Raw genomic sequence first — 23,053 nt, 5'->3', positions numbered from 1 at the left:
CCATATCCCATGGCAGGGGGTTGGAACGAGACAATGTTTAAGGTCCCTGTGAACCCAAACCATTCTGTCCTTTCCAGCTCAAGCCTTTCTTTAGTTTCTGGGATTCTCTTATTCCCTGCAGGGAGTTGTGCTTTTTTCCCGTAGGCACTGAAGGCTCTGGGAACCGAAAGATCTGCCTGTCAGTCAGGAGATGACAGAGTTTGCCAAGCAAAGGAGCCAAGGAAAGGAGCTTTGTCCTTGGGCCAGGTGATTTTCTGCCCCCGAGGTTAACTGGGAATTCCATATCCCTGGCACCCAGCGCTCCCACCCTCCGGGCGCTGCCCGGGCTCCTGCCGGGATGGCAGCGGAGCAGCGCTGGGGCAGCCCCAGCGGAGCCTGCCCCGTTCCCCGGCAGCTCTGCCGCTGTAGCCGAGCTAACGAGGAGGAGGAGGAGGCAGGAGGGATGATGAGAGCAGCGCTCCGCAGCGCTGAGCTCCGGGCGGACACGCGAGGAACAGCAAATGCGATCCCTTTTCTGCTGATGAGGCAGCTCAGAGGTGAGAGGGCAGCATGAGAGGAGCCTCAAATGCTTGAAGACCTGAGAAGTGTAAAAGGGAGCCCTGGGTTATTTCCAGAAATAAAAAGAATCGGCACCTCATTTCCATATGTCTGAATTCAGTTCAGTGTTTTGGTTTTAACAGAGTCATCTTAGGTCAGTGGGAAGATTTCGATTTATTTAGTGAGGTTTATACTGGGCTTTGCAGCCCTGCTTGCCACAAACCCTTCCCTTTCCTTCCCTGAGGAATGGAGACCTTCATCCTTCGGGGAGACATGTAACTCTGAGGATTTTTTATACTTCTCCTTGTGCCAGCTCAAACTTTATGGATAAGTTAAGAGCTGCTCTTTCTTGTGCTCTCAGTTGGCCATCTGTCACTGACACTAAAAACCCTTGGAACAGAAATATTACAAAGCTTTGGGAAAGATCTCACCATGCCCTTAAAGGGGTGTGAGGTTTAGTGGGCAGCTGTAGAAATGGCTTTGCTTTATGGACTTCACACGCTATAAAAAGGCAACTCACTACCCACAGCCTTAATTAGAGTGCTCTGGACTCTTAAGGGGGATGTGGGAGCTATGTCCAAGCCAGACGGAAATCAGCCAGTGTGACTCTTATCTAGGATGCAATTTTGGGAATAAAGTCTCTCAATTTGGACATTGTATTCAAAAAAAACATCTACTTGCAGTAAAGTATCAAAACAAGACATTTTGAGTCTCACACACAGCTCATACCTTTTCCGAATAGTGCAGAGCTGGGAGTCTTTGAGCTCCCACAGGAGTTAAATAATGATATTTATAATCATTTGTAAAGCCATTCCCTTGGAGGAGTGATGGGAATGAGCCTCACATCTCTTACAGCACAAACTTCCTAAGTGAGGAATGAAGGAAGTTCACATCTTCTCATGATTTATACCCTGAATTCTGGTTCCAGAGTCACATTGCTGTAGCTTGCAAGCCAGGGGATCGTGACAGCAGCTCAGGCCTCCTTTTTCTGAGGACTCTGTGGGCACCTAATGAATTCACTGTGAATCTCCCACTGTCTTGTTTAAGGTTTGACTCTAAATGGCAAGATCAGTCTTTGTCTCTCCTTCTACTGAGGGAGCTTAAAGCAAAATTCCCTGAACAGCGAGGACTAAAATAGCTGAACACAGCAAAGAAACCTTTCTCAGTGAGCTGTCTGACATCCATCCCCTCTTCACAGGGACTCTGCAGGTCAATAATACCTCCATGAACCCAGAAACCAACCTGCCAGACAGCTTCATCCATACACCCCCTCTATCCCACATTGCCCTTTGGCTTTGAATTGCTGTGGTTCCAGAGTCTCTCCTCCCTCTAATAGGCAGACATGAAGTTGTCATCTAGAAAAACAGGAATTACAGGGAAAATCTGCATCTTTGAGTCACACAAACCCATCCTAATCTTTCCAAGTTCATCCACTTCCATTGTTAATGAGCTGCTGCGTGACACATCATGGGTACAACATCCTGTAACATGGGGAGAAAAATCTCCTTCAGCCCAGGAAAGGCCCCTGGGAGCAGAGAGACAGGAGGAGCTGCTCAGCCTGTGGGCCACATCAAGGCTGCAGAGGCTGCAGTTCTATCTTGCCTTGTAATATTGTAAGATTTATTTTCAGATCTTATCAGCAATTCACTGTGGGCTGTTCTCTGCTGAGCAAAATTCATCCATCAATCTCCTGGCATGGCCACATTCCAGCCTACACCGAGGTGACAGTTCAGTTGTGCTAATGATCAGCCTCACATCCACATCCGCATTCCCCCTTGGTCTGATTCTTCTTCTCTTATGATAATTTAATTGATTGAGCACACTGGCTTCTAGTCAAGAAGCTCTTCTCAGCTTAACTCTCAGTTTAAAAAAATCACCGCTCAACATCTCTATAATTAGAGTTAGTTGCTAAACCCTGTATCCAGGTGATTACTGGTATATAAGAGGGACATATCTTGAACTGATCAAATCAGGGATTTAAGCAAAATGCCCTTGATCCATGTTTCACAATTTGTTAATGTCTTCTGCTTTAGGTATTTTTCCCCTTTTTTTGATGTTAAATATAGCTGGGTTAGGAAGGTTCACGTAGAATCAGGACAATTAGAGGTAATTTTTTATTCATATCCCTGTTATTGTTTGGGGAAGCTCAGTAGGGTTCATTAATATTGCATTTCCAATGAAAAGGCACTCAAAAGCCAAACAGTTCAATTATATTCTGAAGCTGCAATGCGATACAAAAATGAGCAGTGCAGTGATGCAGTCGTGGCTTTAGCCAACTGCTCCTCTCCGTAGTCAACAGCACCACTCCCCCCTTCACTGCACAGGGCAGCTGTTCCACAGTGCAAACCAAACCAAATGCCACGATCTGAGGGCTTCTTCTGGGGTTTTGTACTTGAGTCAGGTTCACTGGGAGGCTGAGGAAACAAAAGAAATCTTTGGAGTGACAGAGTTTGCCTGATCCTATGTGCTGACCCTACTTCCATGAAGGTGTTTATGTGCAGGAAAACTCCCACTGCAGGGATGGAGCTGCAGCTGCTGGAGTGGGAGAGCATGTGCCAAGCTCCCTGTTCTGCTTTGCATTTGCTTGGTCCAATAGAAGCATCCAGAAGGTGATAATCTGCATCCAGAACTGCACAGAATTATGAAATATTCCTTCAGCCTGGATGGGAGAAGGTTCTGGGGAGACCCCACTGAAGCCTTAAGGGGCTTATATAAAAGAGAGAAAGTAACTTTTTACATTGATAGATGGTGACAGGATGCAGGACACTAGTTTTAAACTAAAAATGAGAGAGATTTAGATTGGGTGTTAGGGAGGAACTGTTCCCTGGGAGAGGGGTGAGATCCTGGCACAGGTGCCCAGAGAAACTGTGGCTGCCCTTGGGTCCCTGGCAGTGTCCAAGGCCAGGTTGAACAAGGCTTGGAGCACCCTGGGATAGTGGAAGGTGCCCCTGCAAGGACAGTGGGTAGAATGGGATGATCTTCAAGCTCCCTACCAACCCAAACCATTTGTGATTCTGTGATTATCCCCTACTTCTCTGAGAGAGTGAGAACTTGTGACTGATTCCAGTGAAAGTGAGATCATGCTTTATATGCAGAGGACTCTGATTTTCCTGATGCAGTAGGATCTGGATGCTTAAAATGATGATATATAAAAATTAATGTTTTGGAAGTTTTATTATTTTTCTTTATAGGAAACACCAAGTAAAATTTGATTTTGCTGGATTTATGGCTTGATCACTCACCCTATTAAGAGTAATGATTGCACTCTTTGACCTTGTAGGGCACCAGATATGAAATTTGAGATGATGGCCCAAACATTTTTGCAATACAACTCTTGGCTAGTGCATGACAGGCTATTGACTGAAATACTGTCAATGCACAAATGAGATTATAACCAGAGAAGGTCTTGATTGCTTTGGTCTGTTACTCAATACCCTCTTCTCTTATAAGCAGTTTCCTGGCATTTTTTTCAGGCTAACGTAGACCTTCCCTCCCTGACAAATGCCACGAGTTCACTGTATAGTCAGACTCTTTGCTGCACTTTTTTATCTGCAGAAGACTCATCCCCAGCAGGACTCCTGCACTTGGTGTCTGCACTGCCCGAGTGCTGTGCTCTGGAAGAGCCTCTTTGAGCCTCCTGGGCTGCTCAGCATTCCAGGAGGTCTGATCTGGCTGTGATGGAGAGAGCAGGAGCAGCCTCACATTCCATGGCTGCAGAGGGAAACGATGGCTGCAGCGCTCAGCTTTCATTTCATTTCAATGAGCAGAATTCCTTTACTTCCCCCCTAGGTATAACAATTATTAAGAATTTATATTGCTATTCATGCTGTATAATAAAGAAAAAAAAACTGGGTTTGCACTCTTAACCTTTGCTGTTAGGTAGAAATGGAGAAGCAGCAACAGTGACTCTTATGAGACCAGATATATCTGCACCATCACACTCACTGCCTCCTTTTACACTTTGCAAGACAGAGAGTTTGTGCTGTATCATCTTTGCATGTCCCCACTGTGAAAAATAACTAGTTAATCCAATTTTTACTTTCTTCCATATGTTTCCAAAATAAATCTATTCATCACTTAAACAAACCCACCCAGCATTTCTCAGAAAAATCATTCTGATTTTTCAGTTAAATATTGTTTGTATTTAAATATAAATATTGTTCCAAATGTAGCATTAATATTTTGTCTACTGACAAGCAGTTCTGTACCTTATTAAAATTTAAACAGCCATTATGTACATGAAAGTTTTTTTGTTGTAGTTTGCAAGGTGCTATAACAATAATTACCCGAGTGCATCAATCATTTTTCATTGCCTCATTTGTATCATGGGGATAAGTAGCTCCAATTAAAATCCCATTTTACATAAATAGATATGGTTTGAATCAAACCACAGTCTGTTTCCACTTCTGAAACGCTGGCCATAGGATATATTTTTCATTATTCAGAATGTATGATGTGTACTGCTTATCTTTTTGTGCTTAAAAAGGCGTAAGTCTGCAGGCAGACATGCCTTAGTGCAGGTTTGGCAGGGAACAAATAATTGTTACTGTAATTATCTATCAATTTTACTGTTCCAAATATTTTAGCCAAAAAGCTAACTAGTATAATCACATGTTTATTCCTGACACATTATAGTTTGAGTAAGCAGAACTGAAAATGTTTAATATGAATTAACAGCTTCAGGAAAAATTATAATTTTTCTATTATTTGTGATTTCCCCTCCACCACGGCAGCTTTTTCTGCTAAATGTGCTCCTATTGTCAGCTATTGTGGAAAACCAAATGAGGGGAAACTTGGGGAATTCTCTTCTGCTCCACTGTGATTAACTCTGCAAGGAAACAAATCAGACTTTCCCTTTCCCACCTCTGCCAGAGGCTGGTTCCTTTCCCAGGCTACACCTCAGGTGAAGAATGCTCTGCCCTCTGCTCCCTCTGGGAATGGTGGGATGTCTCTGCCTTCCCAGGCTGAGGCAGTACCATCCACCTTGGTTTTTCTTCTCCCCTCTGTACTGGTTTGGCCCAGCCTACAGATCTCCTCATTTTTCCTTCCAAACCTGGGTCCATTTTTTCAGTCCAAACCCACCTGTTCCTGCAAAGCCTTTGTACACTTTCAAAGTTGGAATGTTCAAATTGCAAATGGATCAGAATTCTCTGTGCTGCTCCAAAGGGCTTTTAATATAATTTCTTCAGAATCTGAAACTCAATGAGCAGAAAATTGCAGAAATCTCAATGACTCCAGCAAAAGGCTGAACAGTAGTCTAGGTCAGACTGTGCCTTCTCTGTAAATTCCCTTTCTTTTCTCAGCCCTGTGCTGAAGAAAGCACTGGGGAAGAAGCTGGGGACAGCAGTGACATTTGAGACAGCCCAAGCTGTAGCAGGTGTTGATGGCCTGGACACTCTACAGCCTCTGGGAGCACCATCAGAGGGGAGCTATGGAGTAAAAATAGGGAAAAAACTGAAACAAAACTAGAAATTCAAACTGAGAAGAGGTTTGGATTAGATCTTAGGAGGAAATTGTTCCCTGTGAGAGTGGGCAGGCCCTGGCACAGGTGCCCAGAGCAGCTGTGGCTGCCCCTGGATCCCTGGAAGTGCCCAAGATCAGGCTGGACAGGACTTGGAGCACCTTGGGACAGTGGAAGGTGTCCCATAGCAGGAGGGGGACATTTAAGGTCCAGGTCCCTTCCAACCCTTGGTCCCTTCCAACCCAAGCCATTCTCTGATTCTGTGATTCTACAAAAAATGCAAGACTCAGGCTCAAACATACCCTAAAATCTTTATCCCAGATATTTAGGCATGTGCTTAAAGAGACATTTTGGGGCTGTCCAAAATGAGGACAAATTAGGAACTTACACCAAATGATTTAACCCAGTTTTACAAGGACTTTTCTAACTGCTGCCTTTTTGCCTCAAGTCAGTGTCTCCCACCTTCACGTTCCTGCTGCTACTGCTATGACCAAACCCCTTATTTGTGCCATCCTGTAATCACCAGATTCCTCCTCTGGAGTGCTGAAGCAGTAGATAATGTCAGTGTTTTTATTTGTCAGGTCAGAAGCACCAATTCATAACTCAGGGATCATCAGCACCGTGAGCTGACACCAGAGTCTGTCCAGCTGCTGTTTTCTTACAGTCACACAACAGAAAATCAATGGTGTCAGGAACACTGGGATAATTCTACTGTTACAATCAATACATGCTGATTAAACCAGTTGTGTCTGTTGGGTAAATTTGCTGCATCATAATTAGAATTATTAATTAAAAATAGGAAATCAATTGACACAAATTAAGCAAAAAAAGAAATTTGCTTTATTTCTTTGACACTCTCTCCAGAGGCCTCAATAACTGTGACAACAGGGACGTGACCGAGTGGCATTTGTCAGTTTTTTAATGCTGTCCTGAGTTTTAAAAATTGACTTATAAACCCTGCTAATGCAGCTCCCAGGAAATCAGACAGGAGATGTCTTGTGTGCAAGAAGCAGCTATTTATTTTATTTCAGTTAGTCAGTATTCTCTGCCTATCCAGGAGTAAAAAGCAGGAGTCTTGTGTGTGGCACTGGGGAGGAGAAGCAGCTGGGGAACAAAAGCCTTGGGGAGCAAGATGAACTCATCCCCTTCCCACGTTGTTTTCTGTTTTCAGATAACAAGGATAAACAAATTGATCATTTCTGTGCTGGTTTTAATGGGCTTCTCATTGCTGGCTACTTCCTATAATGTGCTGGTGACCTTCATTATTTTCAGGGACAGATTATGTGGGACCTAAGGCGGGGACAGCAGGAATTCATGTGGTATTTCATTAATCTCTTTATTTTCCTCTCTGTTTTTTCAGGTTTCTATACAGTTGGGTTTTTTTTCTCCTTCTTTTAACCTATCTCAGTGTTCTTTTCCTACATACTCTTTCTCTTTGTTTCCTCCTACTCTTACTGATTTCCCTTTTTCTGTCTAATACTTTCCATGTCTTGTTTTCTTCCCCCCGTTCTGCTTGTACACATGAAAGCAAGAAAGTGCAGGATTACTTTGGGTCTTTATACTCCTGTGTTTTGCTCACCTACAGCCAAATATTTTCTCTGAGTTTTCACACCTATGAAAGATGTGAGGGCAAAAAGGACAACTGGTTTGGGTAAATGTGTCACTGCTGGTGCTGGTTAATAAAATGTTCTTTTAGCAATCATTGGTGGTAAACTGGGATTGTTTTGTTCAGCCTGGAGAAGAGAAGGCTCAGAGCCCCTTGCGAGGCCTAAATGGGCTCCAGGAGAGCTCCAGGAAAGGGACTTGGGACAAGGGATGGAGGGACAGGACACAGGGAATAGCTCCCACTCCCAGAGGGCAGGGCTGGATGGGATACTGGGAAGGAATTATTCCCTGGCAGGGTGGGCAGGCCCTGGCACAGGTGTCCAGAGAAGCTGGGGCTGCATCTGGATCCCTGGGAATGTCCAAGGCCAGGCTGGATGGGGCTTGGAGCACCCTGGGACAGTGGAGGTTTCCCTGCTCATGGCCTGAGGATGGATGATCTTCAAGCTCCCTTCCAACCCAAAGCATTCCAGGAGTTTATGATCTCATTCATAGAGCTTTTCTAGTCCTAAACCTATTTTTCAAGGTGTTTTACAATAACAGTATTTCATTGACGTGTATTTCCAAGACCAGTCAAAAGTAAGAGCAAATAAAAACGTCTTTAGTTTAAAAGCCAGGACAGATTGAGTGGTTTGCACAAGAATCAGGAAAAGCAGAGTTGTTAAAAGTCCCAATTCCAAAGACTTATGGCCATGTCTCAGGCGGGCTCAGCAGGCTGCCAGTTTGGACCTCCCTGGCAATGGAGAACATGTGGAAGCAGGAGGATCCATCCACTATATCTGAGCACAACTGTTGAGTACCTTAAAATTAAGCTGTAAAACCTGGGCATCAATAAAAAACTTTACAGCTCTCGTGTAAATAGTGTAAAATAAGGTGGATGTACTCGAGCAGTCAGAACCTGAGAGGGGAATTCTGGCAGCTACACACGGGGTGAGTTGTGCTCCCAGTGGGAAGGAATAAAGAGCTCCCACAAGGAAAATGGTCCCATAATTGAGACTTGAGAAAACAAGCACCTGGATCGACAGCTTCAAATCTTTTTTACTAAGATTCCACCTGGCAGTATTTTGTGGGCAGCAGCTCGACACTCTTTTGCCAGGGTAAATCGGAGGATAAATCAGGTTATAAGGCTACACTGGGAAAACGAGCAGTGTCTTTTGCTTTCCTTTCAGTGGGCTGTGGATCAGGGTTGTAATTAGAGTTTCTGCTTTATAAATCTTTGTCACAGCAGTTGTCACATGTCACGGCTGTGGCCCTGCTCCACCACGGGTCCTGTTGCCATAAGTGAGATATAAACAGTCATCAGTGGTTCCTCTGAAACTGCAGGGCAGGCAGGAGCAAGTGCAAGGTTATCTCTCAAGGTGTAGCCCTGATGAGCTACAATTATTGTTTTTTCAGAAGCTTTGAAAATGGAATTACTTAGCTTATGCATAAAAGTGCTTGTTGTTTCTTGGCAGTCAAGTGGCGTTTTGATTTTTAATGAAATTCACAGTATTTGCATTATGAGGTTATAATTATTTTTAAGTCCATGGGTATAAGAATAAGCCTCAAGTCTTTTGGCTGATTCAAGGAAAAGTAACACTAGAAATCTGTGTTCATTTCTGACACATTTAAAAAACTTGAAAAAAATACTGTTATCACCGGTAAATTGTTGACTGTAGAGCCTTGCTTTTAAAAATGTGCAGAAACTTATCCCAAAGTTGGAAAAATTGAATCCTGTCCCAGACTGCTGATTGAAAGTTGGCTTTAGCCCTTAACACAACTCTTGCATTCCTAGGAAGGAGCAGGGACCAGGACATTGGTTTCAACAGTGACCTTTGGTGGCCAGAGCCCCCCAGCTGGGAATTCAGAGATTTTTTATGGAGTCCCCAAAGAAGTGGTGCTGTGTTGCTCCCAGCTCCATTCAGCTGCTACCAAGGAGTCGTTCTGTGATCCACTGACCTGCTGGGCTCAGGAATCACAGAGCTGAGAGATAGACTCTGGAAGGAGCTGATTGAATTGCCATGTTTACTGCAGTTTCTCAACAACTTCCTTGCTTTGCTAGCAAATTTAAAAGGTTAAAAATGCAGATTTTTAAAATTATGTGCACCTGTGTTCTCAAGTCTCAGTGGGAAGTCACCTTCTTCAGCTTTTAAGTGCACAGACCCAATAATTTCCACTACCTTGATCCTGATCCCCCAGTTTAATTTTCTGTGTGCCTTTCAAGAGTAGAGGATAATTCTTGGGCTTATAATGTTGCTTTCAATCTTTTTTCTCTCAGATCTGCCTAGGAATGAGTGAAATGAGTCAACAGTAGAGGTTTTTTTAAGCCTTCTTCAAGCTTTACACCAGCTCCCTGACAGAAAATGTTAGAATTCTTTTAGTTTGACAGAAATTAAGGATGTGCCAAACAGAGGAGTCTGCATAGATGGGAGTTGCAGAACAACTTCTCCCATTTGCTGGCTGTGAGGTCTCTATAAGGGCAAGTCCTTCTGGTGCAATATGAACTTAATTCATTTGCTTGTAGCAGTTTTAATTAACAAATACTTGAAGAAACTCCAGCAGTCTCTGTCTGTGGAGTTTTACTGCCTTTTGGATCCCTTGCCTTGCAAAAATTCCAATTGTGCAACCCTGGCAATCAGCAGGGAAACAAAACCTACCAGGTCCCAGCACAGTCTATGGAAAATTTTGCAGCAAATAATTGTGTAACTTGGGTTTGGTTTGTTAGAGAGCAAATGAGGGAGATCAGCACAGGTCTGTAAAAAACACTGTCAGGGTTAATGGGGATGGAAGCAAATGGAGAGAAGCAAACCTGGAGAATCCCAGATTTCCTTAGAGAGAGTGGTGGAGCTGGGACCTGGAAAACCAGGAGGGAGAATCCCAGGAAGTGTCACTCAGTGTCCCAGCCCTGGCTGAGCAGGATGGAGGGGCTGTGTCCCTTCCCCAGCATGTTCAAGTCCTGCACCAGCCACGTCCCACTGCAGTTTGCATCCCAGGGTTGCTCTTTGTACCAACTTTCCACTTTTTAAACACTGCTATTGATGAGAAACAGAAAAACACTTTATTAATTAATTTCTGTATACATTAAAGAGTCATTTTTCTGTTTAATTCAGCACAGACTATAAATGTAGTGAAAAAAATATACTATAAGGTACTTATAGAATAAATTGACACTTTAGATCTTGGAGCTGTCCTATCTCAGTGCTATCACTTCCCTTCTGGGGAGTTTTGTTTTTTAATATAATTTGACTGTCTCAGTTTCCCTTCTATGAAATGGTGATTAAATACATTTTTCAGCTCATAGATGGAACCTGAGAATTAATCAGTGTTTGCATGAGACTCTGGTGATGGAAGCAGTTCTGTTAAATGTGCAAAACCACATATACCTCTGGTGATTGAGGCAATTCTCTTAAATGTGCAAAACCACATTTATGTACCTACAGACCCTTCATGTTCTGATCTTATTGCACAGTTTAGAACCCAAATAGCTGCATATTGGCACTTTTTTATTACACCAGCATACTTTGAATTTTCTTTAGTAATGTACTCTGAATAATTAATCACTCAACTAATAATTATCCATTCCAAATAAAACAACTTGATTACTAAGCCTGATGAGGAAAATCCAGTCAGGAAAGAACCCTTTCAAAAACAACAACATTCTGCAGATATCCTTAATATTTAAAGAGTGAGCTATATTTAGTAATTCTTCTAATGCAGGGGGAGAGGAACGGATGCTAATTTCCTGTGTCATCAGATTTGTGCATGTGTGTCAGCAGCATTCCTAAATCACCACCCACCACACAGTCCCATCCTACAGGCATCAGGAACATCCAGCATTTCCCTGGGTGGTTCCTCCTGTGGGCTCGTGCCTGCTTCTGTTCATTGATTATTTAATATCTGGGGGTTGCTGTGCTCTGAGGCTCTGCAGGGAGCAGGGCACCTTTCTTACCAAGGAAGCAGCAAAGTTGTGGCATCAGTGTCATTTTCCATATGGCTCTCACTTAACCCATGGAGCCAGCCCTTATCAGAGATGATTACAGATGATGGAAGGAAATTCCCTGGCTGCAAAGGGCACTGGGGTGAGCCCCAGATGCTGCTGGTGGCACTGTGCAGCATGGCCAGTGACAATTTAGGTGATGGTCTCATCAGACAACCTCCTTTTCCCTGTGATTTTTGTAAGGTATATCTCTGCTGCCACTAGGAGAATATAGAGATCTGAACCTTAAAGGGAGTCTGGCATTTAAAACCTTTAATGCACAGGTGCTATGCTCTCTTCCAGCAAAATCCCTTCACTTCCCTGCTGCCATTCAGCCCAGAAGTCACATGTGTCTGTTTTGCTTTTTCCTTGTCAGTGGCAATTGTCACTAAAAAAAAATAGAAATTAAATTAACCCAGGGGTGAAGCTGTTCCACAGTTCCTTGGGCTGCAGCGGAACCCTCAGGAACTGACACCCCAAGGCTGGGAAGTGGAGGTGCTGCGTGGATTGTCCTGGTTTCTGTGAGGCTGACCCATGGACAATGCTGCAGGCACAAACAGGTTGTTTGTAAACAATGAGGAAAAAACATGTGGAGCAATGATTTCATGTTTCTGCCTGCCTGACACTTGATGGCTTAATGCAGGAATCCACAATGGGGAAGCTGTTCCGAGAGCACCGGCTTCCATATGGCTGGGATCTTGTCAAAACATTTCAGCTCACTACACCCCTAACTGATTGTAGCATGAACAGTTTTGATCAGCCTGTTTTTCAGAATGCAAAACAGTTTAAGAATTGTCTGTTTTTAACATCATAACAAGAAAGTTTCACTTCCCAGTTTAGAGCAACTTCTGCTTTAGAAATTGGCATTAATTTACGCTTCTGTGAACAACATTGGAACATGTTGGCAAGTCAAAATAAAATATCAAGGTTTAAACATCCAATCTCAATAATATATGAGACAAGACTTTCTCCTCCTGCCTGGCTCTCCAGAAGGAAACCCAAGCCCCACTGGTGGGCAGAGGAAGCTGTAGGGCCACAGGCAGAGGTGCCTGAATGTTCTGCCCAGCGCTCAGGGCTGGTGCTTTGCCTGCTGAGGCTGCTCTGCTCTCTCAGCATTTGCATCCTAAAGAAGTGGTGCAGGAGAGCTGCAGCAGTGGTGCAGTCTAAGGAGCTGCTCTAGGGACACTGGAATTTTTCTGGCATAAACCTCTCCTGATGCCGGGCTCTGTGTCCTCTGCCTTTCCCAACACACCCAGGACACGCAGGCTTTGGCTCCTGCTATTTTAGCTATGCAGTATTTGTCTGCCTCATGATTGTGTCTTTATCAAAAGCACATCCCACTCCTCCATGTCTGAGTGATGTGAAAAGAGAGTGTAATATTCTAATAGTTTAGTAATTTTGCTTTTTTTCCCTCACCAGTAGTTTTAGACTTGCTATTTTCTTTTGGTAGATATCAGAGAGGTTTGCAGAGACTGTGCTGAGTCCGGCAATGTGTTTAGATGAGTGAATGTTCCAGTTTTTACTGGGTCACACAGGGCAAGACTTTTTTACAAAACTGTTTCTTTTTCTGTGCCTGAAAGGGACATTACTATTAATGGTTATAAGAAAAAGACAGCAGTGTATTTAAGATATCTTGAAGACATTAGGTAACATTAAAGAGCCATATGAAGGTTCAAGTATGCCCAGAAGAAAAGAGAACAGCAAGTAGCTGGTGTGGATACCTGCATGCAACTTTTTGCAAGCCTTTGAACTGTTTTAGATATAAAAAACACCCCTCTTTCAAAAGCCACTGGGCTTTCTGCTGCTCTAATTCTCTCTGAATGTCTGTAAGTAACAGAATTCCCACTAGAAAAGGTAAGAGTTTTCCTGGATTCAGTTGCTGGGGCAGATCATCCTTTAAGCTGATATTGTGCAGCTGAAAAGAAGTGTACAGGTGACCCAGTGATAGGACAAGGGGGAGAGGTTTTAAACTAAAAGAGGAGAGATTTTGCTTGGATGTTAGGAAGGAATTCTGCCCTGGGAGGGTGGGGAGGCCCTGGCACAGGTGCCCAGAGAAACTGGGGCTGCCCCTGGATCCCTGGAAGTGTCCAAAGCCAGGCTGGGCAGGGCTTGGGACCACCTGGGATAGTGGAAAGTGTCCCTGCCCATGGCAGGAGGCGGAACAAATTCTTTAAGGTCCCTTCCTACCTAAATCATTCCAGGATTCTATGATTAGTCATTGGGAGGGAATTGTAGCAAAGAGAGTAAGTGGTTCTTTTTACTCTCCAGCTACACTGTTGGAAATAAAAGCAAATAGCACAATCACAGTGTTTACTTTGTGTTTCAATATCAACACAATAAAATAAATTGCTTATTGACCATCTTAAAAATGACTGATGAGTCAGAGCTGCGAGTTATGTTATGCATGAAGGATGTGCTTATCCATCCCCCTGAAGGGGAAACTTTATGGTACAATTTGCAGCTGCTGAGGTGGATACAGCATTTCTTCCACATCCATGTCTTGATTTTCCCCACTGCTTGGCCAATCCTGATTAGCAAATCCAGGTCTCAATTCTGCTCCCTCTGCTCAGCAGCTGCAAGAGAAGGGACACATCCCTGAATGGGAAGGACAGGGAGAAGGAACATCCTCTAGCCCTTGTTGTAGTGACAAGAAGCTTTTCTCCTTTAAGCACTGCTTCAACAGCCAATAAAGAGATATTGCCTATCTGGCAAAACATCAGCAGGGTGACCTTCGGCAAGGCCGGGTTTGTGCTCTGTGAAAAACAAGGAGCTGAGAGCTTGGCTGGGCAGGGTTGGTCCTGCTGGAGCCTCTGCAGTCACACCGGCTGGGAAGGTGCCTCCAGGGGCTGGATCAGGTTGCTTTCCCCGTGCTGCATTCCCCAGGTGAAGTTGTCCTGCCCAGCTGCAGGAGCTGGGGGAGGATGTGATTGAAGGGAGCCAGCCTGGGCAGCCTCCTGCAGCTCCCAGTGGCCCTGTGGGTCTGCTCCAAACTGCATCAAATCAGCTGGAATTACTGAACCATGGGGCTTTGCTTCTGCTCCCACAACTGCCTTGGTTGTTTATTTTAGTTATTTAGAGTAGGAAGGAGCCCATGTGGATACTGCATGTGGCTTTTTCACACCAGGCACTGCTGTTGGGTCTACAGCTCTGAATCTCCAGGGTCAGAGGCCTCTCTGAGCACCTCTGCTGCCACCACCCCTGAGTCCCTCCAGTACAAATTTCTTGAACACTTCCTCTCCTCCCTATCCCTGCCCTGCAGTGTTTTAGGCATATCCAGTGTATTTCTACCCCTTCTTGCAGGTAAAACTGACTTTACTTCTGTGCAGAGGCATTACCAGAAAATTTCATTACCTAGTCAATGAAAACATCTAAAGTTCGTTACAGATGCTGAGAGAGAGAATGTGTTACCCAGTTGGAAGACTGAATTTGGAAGTAAGTTACTTGCAGATATTATTATTACAAGCCTGTCCTAGACAATAATAATGAAGTATTGATGGAAGTTTTGCCAGAGCAAAGACTGCTGGGTTTCATACAGAGGAAAGATAGTATCTTCATTTAGTTTTATTAGACTCTTGATACTCTGCCCATGTATTTTTTAATTCACCACAGTAAAATTCTAATTAAAGAACAGACTTTGCCTCCCATTAATATGACACTAAAAAAACCAACATTTTAAAGAATGCAGCATCTTCTCCACAAAAATTATAATGAGAAGACAAGCTGCCAGTGTTGTATAGAATGTTGTCGCTCCCTTATGAAGCGTTTCATGATTTTAAACTCCTTGTAAGATCCAGAGTGTCAGTAGAGTTAAAGGCTCATTAAACAGAGCAGTAATTTCTACAGAAAGAAATAGGAAATATTCTCAGGTTTTTTTAATGTTCTAATTTTCACTTCTTTTGAAGCGTCTGTCAAAATAACTCTTAGTAGAAATTCTGTAAGCGCCACACTTCGATATCTGTCAGGAGTAGAAGTTGTTTCTTCCTTTTTGCTGGTTCCAAAATATATTGAGTTCATTACAGGATTTGATGAGGCTGACATCCAAATACTTAACTTTTCTTTGACTTGGAGTGATTTTGTTTTCATTTATCCAAAAGACAAACTTCCAGCTAGGTAAGTGTTGTAAGCATTCTGCAGAATACCGTAGGAACGTTCTTTAAACAAGAATTACTTTGGAAAGCAAATGCTTCCTCAGAGGATACTAAATCAACTGCAGGGTCTCTAAAGTGCTGAGCCTGAGTTGGGTACCACATGTTAGAGAGTCAGTGACTAATGAGATCATCATCTAAGATTAAATCAGGGCCCAAATCAGCCACATGTTCTGTATCTGATTCAGAGCAGGAACTTCAGGGAGAATCAGCAAAATCTTTCTTGAAGGATGAAAATCTGTTCTCCTGTCCTTAAGAAAGGAAAAAATACCAAAACCCTAAACACAAAATGAGGTTGATATCTTCCTGTGAGTAATAATTTATTCATTTTGGGAAAAATCAGCTGATATTTGCTTCCCAAGTTTCCATTTCTACCTGATGAAGACTGATCCATAAACTGGGAGGATGAGACTGATTTCAAGTCCTGCCAGCCTCAGATTAACTCCAGGGGTTTTCCTTTTGGGTGGATACACAAATGCATATTTACATATGCAAAATACATTCTCTGGGCAGTCTTAGAGTGGTAAACACTGAGATTGGCATTTTCTTCATTATACTTGTGTGAGCTGTGACTGAAAGTCTGGCTTTGGAGATAAAAGGAATCCAGCATTGGGAACCTTAAGGCTGCAAAGCTACAAGCTCAGAAGTCAGCAAGTGCCAGGGTACCCTGAGTTCGCATAATTAAAGAAAATATCATAATTCATAGGCTAAAGTGCTGAATTACTGCTGTCCTTCCAACCTTTGATCTGACATTTTATTTTTGTGACACCAGCTCCATAAGTCAAATGTCTTATTTACGTGGGATGTTCCTTGTATGCTTTGAGGAACCCAATGAAAGCAAATGAAGAATAAGAAAAATCTCTTCAAGGGTGTCATCAGGCTAATGTTCAGGTGGTTCATCACCCAGAGCTAAATCCACATTTCACCTCGATTTGTATGCATAGAATCATTTTACAACAGTACAGTTACATTAAGAGGAGAATCTAGTCCTAATTTCAAAGTACATTCTAAAATAATCTCTCTTAAACCACGTCCTCCTGGATTTAATAAGCTAATTTTATTTCCTGTTTACATTTTTAAAGGCTAATATCTCATTTAAACATTACAAACTGAATTTGGAAATATTCCAGAATATTGATTATTGAATATGGGCATGTTCTGTGCTTTAGCAAATTTGTAGAAAGCTTCTTTAAAGTGTGGATTAATTGAGCCCAATATGGCCCTGAGTGCTTGGGCCAAGGAAATCAGAGCTGGGTTTTTTCAGCTGTGCCTTGTGCAGGATGTTTGTGAGCACCACGCTGACTTTGCAGACCTGCAATCCAGAACTGCTCCCCGGCTATAAAAGAGCCACGGGGAGGCTGGTACTGATGAAAGCAGAATAAACTCAGACCTTGAGACCACAGGTCGTGCTGCTGCTGTGACAGGAGATGCTGTTTTCATATGAATAGTGTGTGCAGTGATGGAAAAGCTCTGGAATAGCACTCTTGACTCTCTCTCGTTGGGAAAAGTCACTCCATAAATGTCACCCCTTCCTTGGGAGACCTTTTGTGAATCTGTTACCTTTCAAACTCCTGTGTTTGCTTCATTGTGCCTGATTAGTGCTGCTGCACTGGGCAGTGGGTGTCTCTACTGCCCCAGAACACAGGAATTTCCTCATCATCCCTCCAGGGATAAGCAGCCCCTGGGGAGCTCAGAAACGCTTCCCCTGTGTCCTCAGGTGTATTTACCAGGACACAGCTGCCAGCAGGGTGTCATGCACAACCACAGCAGAAACAATTCTTCACTGCAGGAGTGGTTAAGCACTGGAACAGTTTCCAGTGCTTTCCCCAGGGTGGAGTCACCACCCCTGGAAGAGTTCAAAAACAAGCAGAAGTGGCATTTCATTGTATGGTTTAGTAGGCACAGGGATGTTCAGTTGAAAGTTGGACTTGGTGACCTTGGAGGTCTTTTCCAACCTTAAGGATTCTAGGATTTGATGATTCTCTTTGCAGAACCTGCAGGAATTAGCCCTCATTTCAGGAAGGAATTGAGGTTTCAGTGTGGGAGTGGGGGTGACAATAGAAGGAGAACCCTTGGTGCTGCTCTGAGCAGTCTCCTCTGAGGAGAGAACCACTCCCCTGTCACAGCACCCTGTGCACACCAGAGTGATTGTGCTTGGGCACCCAGCCTCATCCCTTGCAGAGCCACATTCATTTTTACTGCTGACTGCTCATCTCCAGCCATATTTCTGAAGGTGAAAAAGTGAGGAAGTTAGCAAGTTTGCCAGGGAATGTGGGCACGTACCTGAAATATGGCAGTTCCCTTCAACATAGCATCTCCCAGGAGAACAGAGGCTGTTTCAGCCTCATCCCTCACGGTATTGACATCCCCACATGCAGCTAAGGGGAGCATTTGTACCTCCCTGACATCACCTCTCTCAGGTTGCTTTCCTTATTGATGGTCTGGTTAAAGTCTCTGTATCATTTTGACATTTTTAATGGCATCTGCATTTACAGCAGAGCGCTCGTGTGAGCTTTAATCAGCTCTCTGTTCACACGTTGTTGCTGTTATTATTTATCTCTATTACAGTAACTCATGGGGGCAATCAACAAAAGCAGGATCAGACTGTGCTAGTCTGGGGCTGGGGTTTAAAATGGTCTCTCCTTCTCCATGGGAGGACTTGCTGATGATCCCAAAGTGCAGCAGGATCTTGTGGCTCTGTGCCTTGCTCTGCTCTCTGTCCCTGGCCCAGAACCTGGAGTCACTGTCACACACCAGCCAGGATTTGCCACACTGATGTAGAGAGAAAAAATACCTTTTTGGTTGCTGAAGTAGTTTGTTTCTTCTGTTTTATAATTCTCTACCAGGAGCTACTGAATCCCAGCCCTGCAGCCAGTCACACACTCAAGTAGTCTCACACCTGAGCAAGCCTGCTGAGCTCAGTGGAGTTAATTGCATAAATAAGTACTTGGATTTTAGCTTATCATCCCTGTATCTACTTGCTAAAGGTGCAGAAGTGCCCACAGTGCAGATCTCAGAGTTATCATTATATCATCAGACAAATATCACATCATGTTCCAGTGAAATGATTCCACAGTCATTGGAGTCACTGCAAAATGAGACTTAGAGGAAAGAGGAAAGAAAAGCAACAGGAACTGATAAACTTTGAGCAGCAAAGATCTGATTTTCATGTGAGGTTACTGCAGTGTAAAAAATCAGGTGATGATGAAATTTTATTTTCCAAATTTTACACTGACAGTGCCAACAAATTTCACTCAATTCCCTTCCATGAGACTGTGGGGTGAAATTTGCTACAGGGAGGAATCAAACATATGACCAAATACTGATTGTAAGTAAGTGTTCAAACAGGATGGACTTACAGAAAAGGAGCTGTGTTTGGGGCAGGCACTGTACAGTTGAAACAAGATGCTTGAATTAATGATGGGAAATGGTTTTCCCTTCCTACAAATGGTTTTCTTTTTCCTTCACTTCCTTTCAAAGTGAAAAACACAAACCCAGCAGACAAATTGGATGCTTGGAGCATCCACCTGAGACATGAAAGAGCAAGGATAGAATCATATCTTGTAATGAGTGTTATTTATTCATATTAGGGAAATTAATTGCAACTGGAGCTGTATCAGCTCAGAAGAAGCCACAGTCTGCAGCTGGAGCTCTGATGTGAGGTGTGGGAAGGCAGGAATCAATTCCCAGAGCACACAGGGTGCAGTTTGGTCCCTGAACTCTACTTTCCTGTGCTGAGGGACATCAGCTGTGCTTGTGTGGTTCAGGTTTGTGTTCTTTATGGAGGTGCAGAAGTGCATCCCTTGATGTTCAAGTTGTGCAGAAAATAAATCAGTCTTTCTGGAATGGAAATTGCTGGGGAATTCCAGCAGCTCTAGCAGCTTTGCTCCCTGCCCCAGAAGGCTCTCACAGCCTTAGCAAGTGTCTATGTGAAATAAAGATAGATCATCTCTTCCCACAGATTCTCAGTAATAATTTAAGTCTTATAAAGAGTAAGATTTTGTTTGCTTGGCTCCCAGTGGTGTTAGAAAGGAACTATCATCCCTGTTTTCAGCTGTGGGGGACATGAGGCAGGGCAATAAATGATGTGGGGTGAGGCATGAGTGGGATCGTGCACAGGGGGACATGGTGTGCTCTGCTCAGGACATGAAACCTCTGCACCTGCATCCTCTAACACCCTGCAGATCTTTTGGAGACCTTGGAATTGTCTTCTGTGGGTTTATTTCGGCTTTTAACACTTGCTCAAGAAACACAAATTTGTAAACTGGTAATCAGCAGAGCAAATTAACTAAGAGCTGTCTTCTTTTTCTGCTGGATATCATCACTCTGACCAATGAGTATCCTTCCTCTCAAAATGAAGGTTAATAAATAAAAATATTGCCAAAATTAATGGATAGAAGCAGTTTTTCAGTGTGGGTTTATAGCCAAGTACTGTAGAAGGAGAGGGCTATGGAATTTCTAGGACAAAAGCACAGGCTTAAGTGAGCTTTACATTTACCTCGCTAATCCTGGAAACAGATCCAGGGCTGAGAAGCAGCATGTGTCACCTGGGATTAGTTTCCATGTTTGCAAATGAAAGAGTTTGTGAAGACAGCCCTGTTGCTGGGATTCCACTCTCCTCTCCTGCCTGGCAGTGGGATTTACACCACTGGCAGGAGGGTTGGTGGTGAAATGGAAACCAGCTCTGAGCACAGTCAGCAGTGCCTGGAAAGCCATCAGTAACTGTGTCCTTCTCAGTAGCCTCATCTGAACAGGATGAGGATTTTCTTCATCCTTGCCACAGCTATGGTGAAAGGCTGCTAAGCAGAGGATAGGGCTGCTGAAGAAATCCCTGTTTTCTTGCAGACTTTTTGCTGAGGAAACCTTGACCTCAGGTGTCTGCTTGAGCTCTGTTCAGTGCATGCAGCTCAAAGAGGTGTGGTACAGGTGCTGTTTCGATAGCAAACCAGGAGAAACTGTTCCTGTAGGGCTGACTTCCCTCTCCTGTCCTCCACATCCTCTTCAAAAGAGGAGGGATCAGGAGGGATTGCCACATGAGGGATGAGGGTTCTCCCTGTGCCTTAAGGCATCCCATAGGGAACCTTCTCTCCCTGTCAGTGGCCAGAGGGTTTGGGGTCCTTCTGTGTTGCTGTTATTAGCACAGGAATTACTTGATATATTCACTCCATTCCTTCATCCCTGAGCCTGGGCAGCCTCAGGACGTCCTGTCTCCAGTGTTATTTTCTTTCCTCCCATCTACTTAGTCCAGACAACAAAAGTAAATAAATAAATAAATAAATCAGATAACAAACAACACCAAGGACAGAGCTTTCTTTAGATTATCTTGTATGTTATCTTATGGGAGCATAACAAAGGAACAATATTTGATGACATTATTAAATTGACAGGATTTGCTTGGCAGCACCACCTGCCATTAAGTGCACTGCAGGCAGGATGTGACCCTCTGCATCTAATTTCACTATAAATTCATTCCTTCCAGCAATCTAAAAGCACTAAGAGACAGGATATTAAAAGATTTCAGTTCTGATCCAGTAAGGTGTTAAACAAGTCCTCAACTTTAGGTATAACAGTGGTGCCATTGTGTCCTTGCACCCTAAAGATGAGCTGGGGGGAAAGGTGGTGAAGCTGGGTCTGGGAAGAAGATGCTGAAGCTGAATCGTGGGGGGGAGATGCTGAAGCTGGGTCTGGGAGAAAGATGCTGAAGCTGGGTTTGGGGGGAAGGTGCTGAAGCTGGGTTTGGGGGGAAGGTGCTGAAGCTGGGTGTGGGGGGAAGATGCTGAAGCTGGGTTTGGGGGGAAGATGCTGAAGCTGAATCGAGGGGGCGAGATGCTGAAGCTGGGTTTGGGAGGAAGGTGCTGAAGCTGGGGTGGAGGGCGGGCAGTTTGTTAAAGATGTTAAAGCCGGGCCGGGGGGCAGTTAGGGAGCGGGGTTCCTGCGGGAGGCTCGGGCCGAGGCGCACACGGGGCTGTGGGGTGAGGCAGCCCCGTGTGCCCCGTGGGTAACTCCGTGTGCGTCCGCAGGCTGTGACAGGGAGCACTGGGGGCCGCACTGCAGCAACCGCTGCCAGTGCCAGAACGAAGCGCTCTGCAACCCCATCACGGGCGCCTGCGTGTGCGCCGACGGCTTCCGCGGCTGGCGCTGCGAGGAGCTCTGCGAGCCGGGCACCTACGGCAAGGGATGCCACTTCCAGTGCCAGTGCCACCACGGTGCCACCTGCGACCACCAGACCGGCGAGTGCCACTGCGCGCCCGGATACACCGGCGTGTTGTAAGTGCAGCAGGGGCTGCGTTCAACGGAGTCATCGGCTGCATTTCCACCGTTATACACTGGTCTTTGTAGAAATGAGGGAAGGGGGTTTCAGAGAGAATGGATAAAGGGAACCTCTGTTCTTGCTGCTGGTTGGACCTGTGTCCCTGAAAGGAGACTTCAAGAGAGCTGGAGGGGAACTTAGGATAAGGGTGTGTAGCGATAGAACAAAGGGACATGGCTTTAAACAGGGATAAATGGGATATTGGAAAGGAATTCTTCCCTGCGAGGGTGGGGAGGTCCTGGCACAGGTGCCCAGAGAAGCTGGGGCTGCCCCTGGATCTCTGGAAGTGTCCAAGGCCAGGTTGGATGGGGTTCAGAGCACCCTGGGATGGTGAAAGGTGCCCATGCCCATGGCAGGGAGTTGGATCTGGTTTCAATGTCTCTTCCAACCCAAACCATTCTGGAGTTCTATGATTCCATGCTATTAAAATAAAATATAGTGCTAAAATAAGCTTAAAAATAATTTATATGTTTCAACTTGTGCAACAACTCTACTTGTTCTTAATTTCAGAATGTGAATACAATCCAAATTACAGTGGAGTTTTGATAAGCAGTTGGACTCTCTCCTCATTAGTAGTCTAGTGCAGCATCAAATGGGACTTTTCCATCCCCAATTTATTTGACTTTCAATCTAACTGAGAAAGCATTGCTGTTAACTATATCAGCTTAGTATCTAGGGGGTAAATTTTAAGCACAGAGAGCAGGGATTTAGCGGTGTGACTCCTATTAACTTTAACGAGAATCATGTAGCTAAATCCCCATCCACCACACGGAAAGTTTACCAGTAGGATTCACAGAATCTGCATATTAATTTTAGGACAGCAAGCAATAGTTTCTTGTTTAAAATTGCCCACAGTGTAACATCAGTTCTCATTAGAGATCTTTCAGTAGTTTCAGAAGTAATTATGTTTTTCAGAATTATTTAAGAGGAAAAGAGAATTTAGTCACTGAATTTGGTTGGAGATCTCTTGTAGGTGAGTTAATAGTTTTGCAGTCTATTATTATTTGTTGACCTGCATGAGGGGGAAGGTAAAAAATAAGGAC

The 23,053-nt window shown here is 44.2% G+C and overlaps 1 protein-coding gene across 11 annotated transcripts in view; it reads left to right on the top strand.

Annotated features, from left to right (window-relative positions):
* The window catches only part of MEGF11 (multiple EGF like domains 11), a 253,415-nt gene that overhangs the window by 137,985 nt on the left and 92,377 nt on the right, over positions 1-23,053 (top strand). For all 11 annotated transcript variants that reach the window (XR_012057601.1, XR_012057600.1, XM_030281844.4 and 8 more), the window contains one exon: positions 21,721-21,967. Coding sequence is in view for 9 of the 11 variants with exons in the window: in XM_030281844.4 (XP_030137704.2) it covers positions 21,721-21,967 (247 nt within the window). In the remaining 2 variants the exon portion in view is untranslated. The remainder of the gene's footprint in view (positions 1-21,720; positions 21,968-23,053) is intronic.

This window comes from Taeniopygia guttata, chromosome 10, assembly GCF_048771995.1.
Source record: "Taeniopygia guttata chromosome 10, bTaeGut7.mat, whole genome shotgun sequence".
NCBI classification, from domain to species: Eukaryota; Metazoa; Chordata; class Aves; order Passeriformes; family Estrildidae; genus Taeniopygia; species Taeniopygia guttata.
Note: the sequence above shows the minus strand (reverse complement) of the source record. Positions and strands in the feature narration are given on the sequence as shown.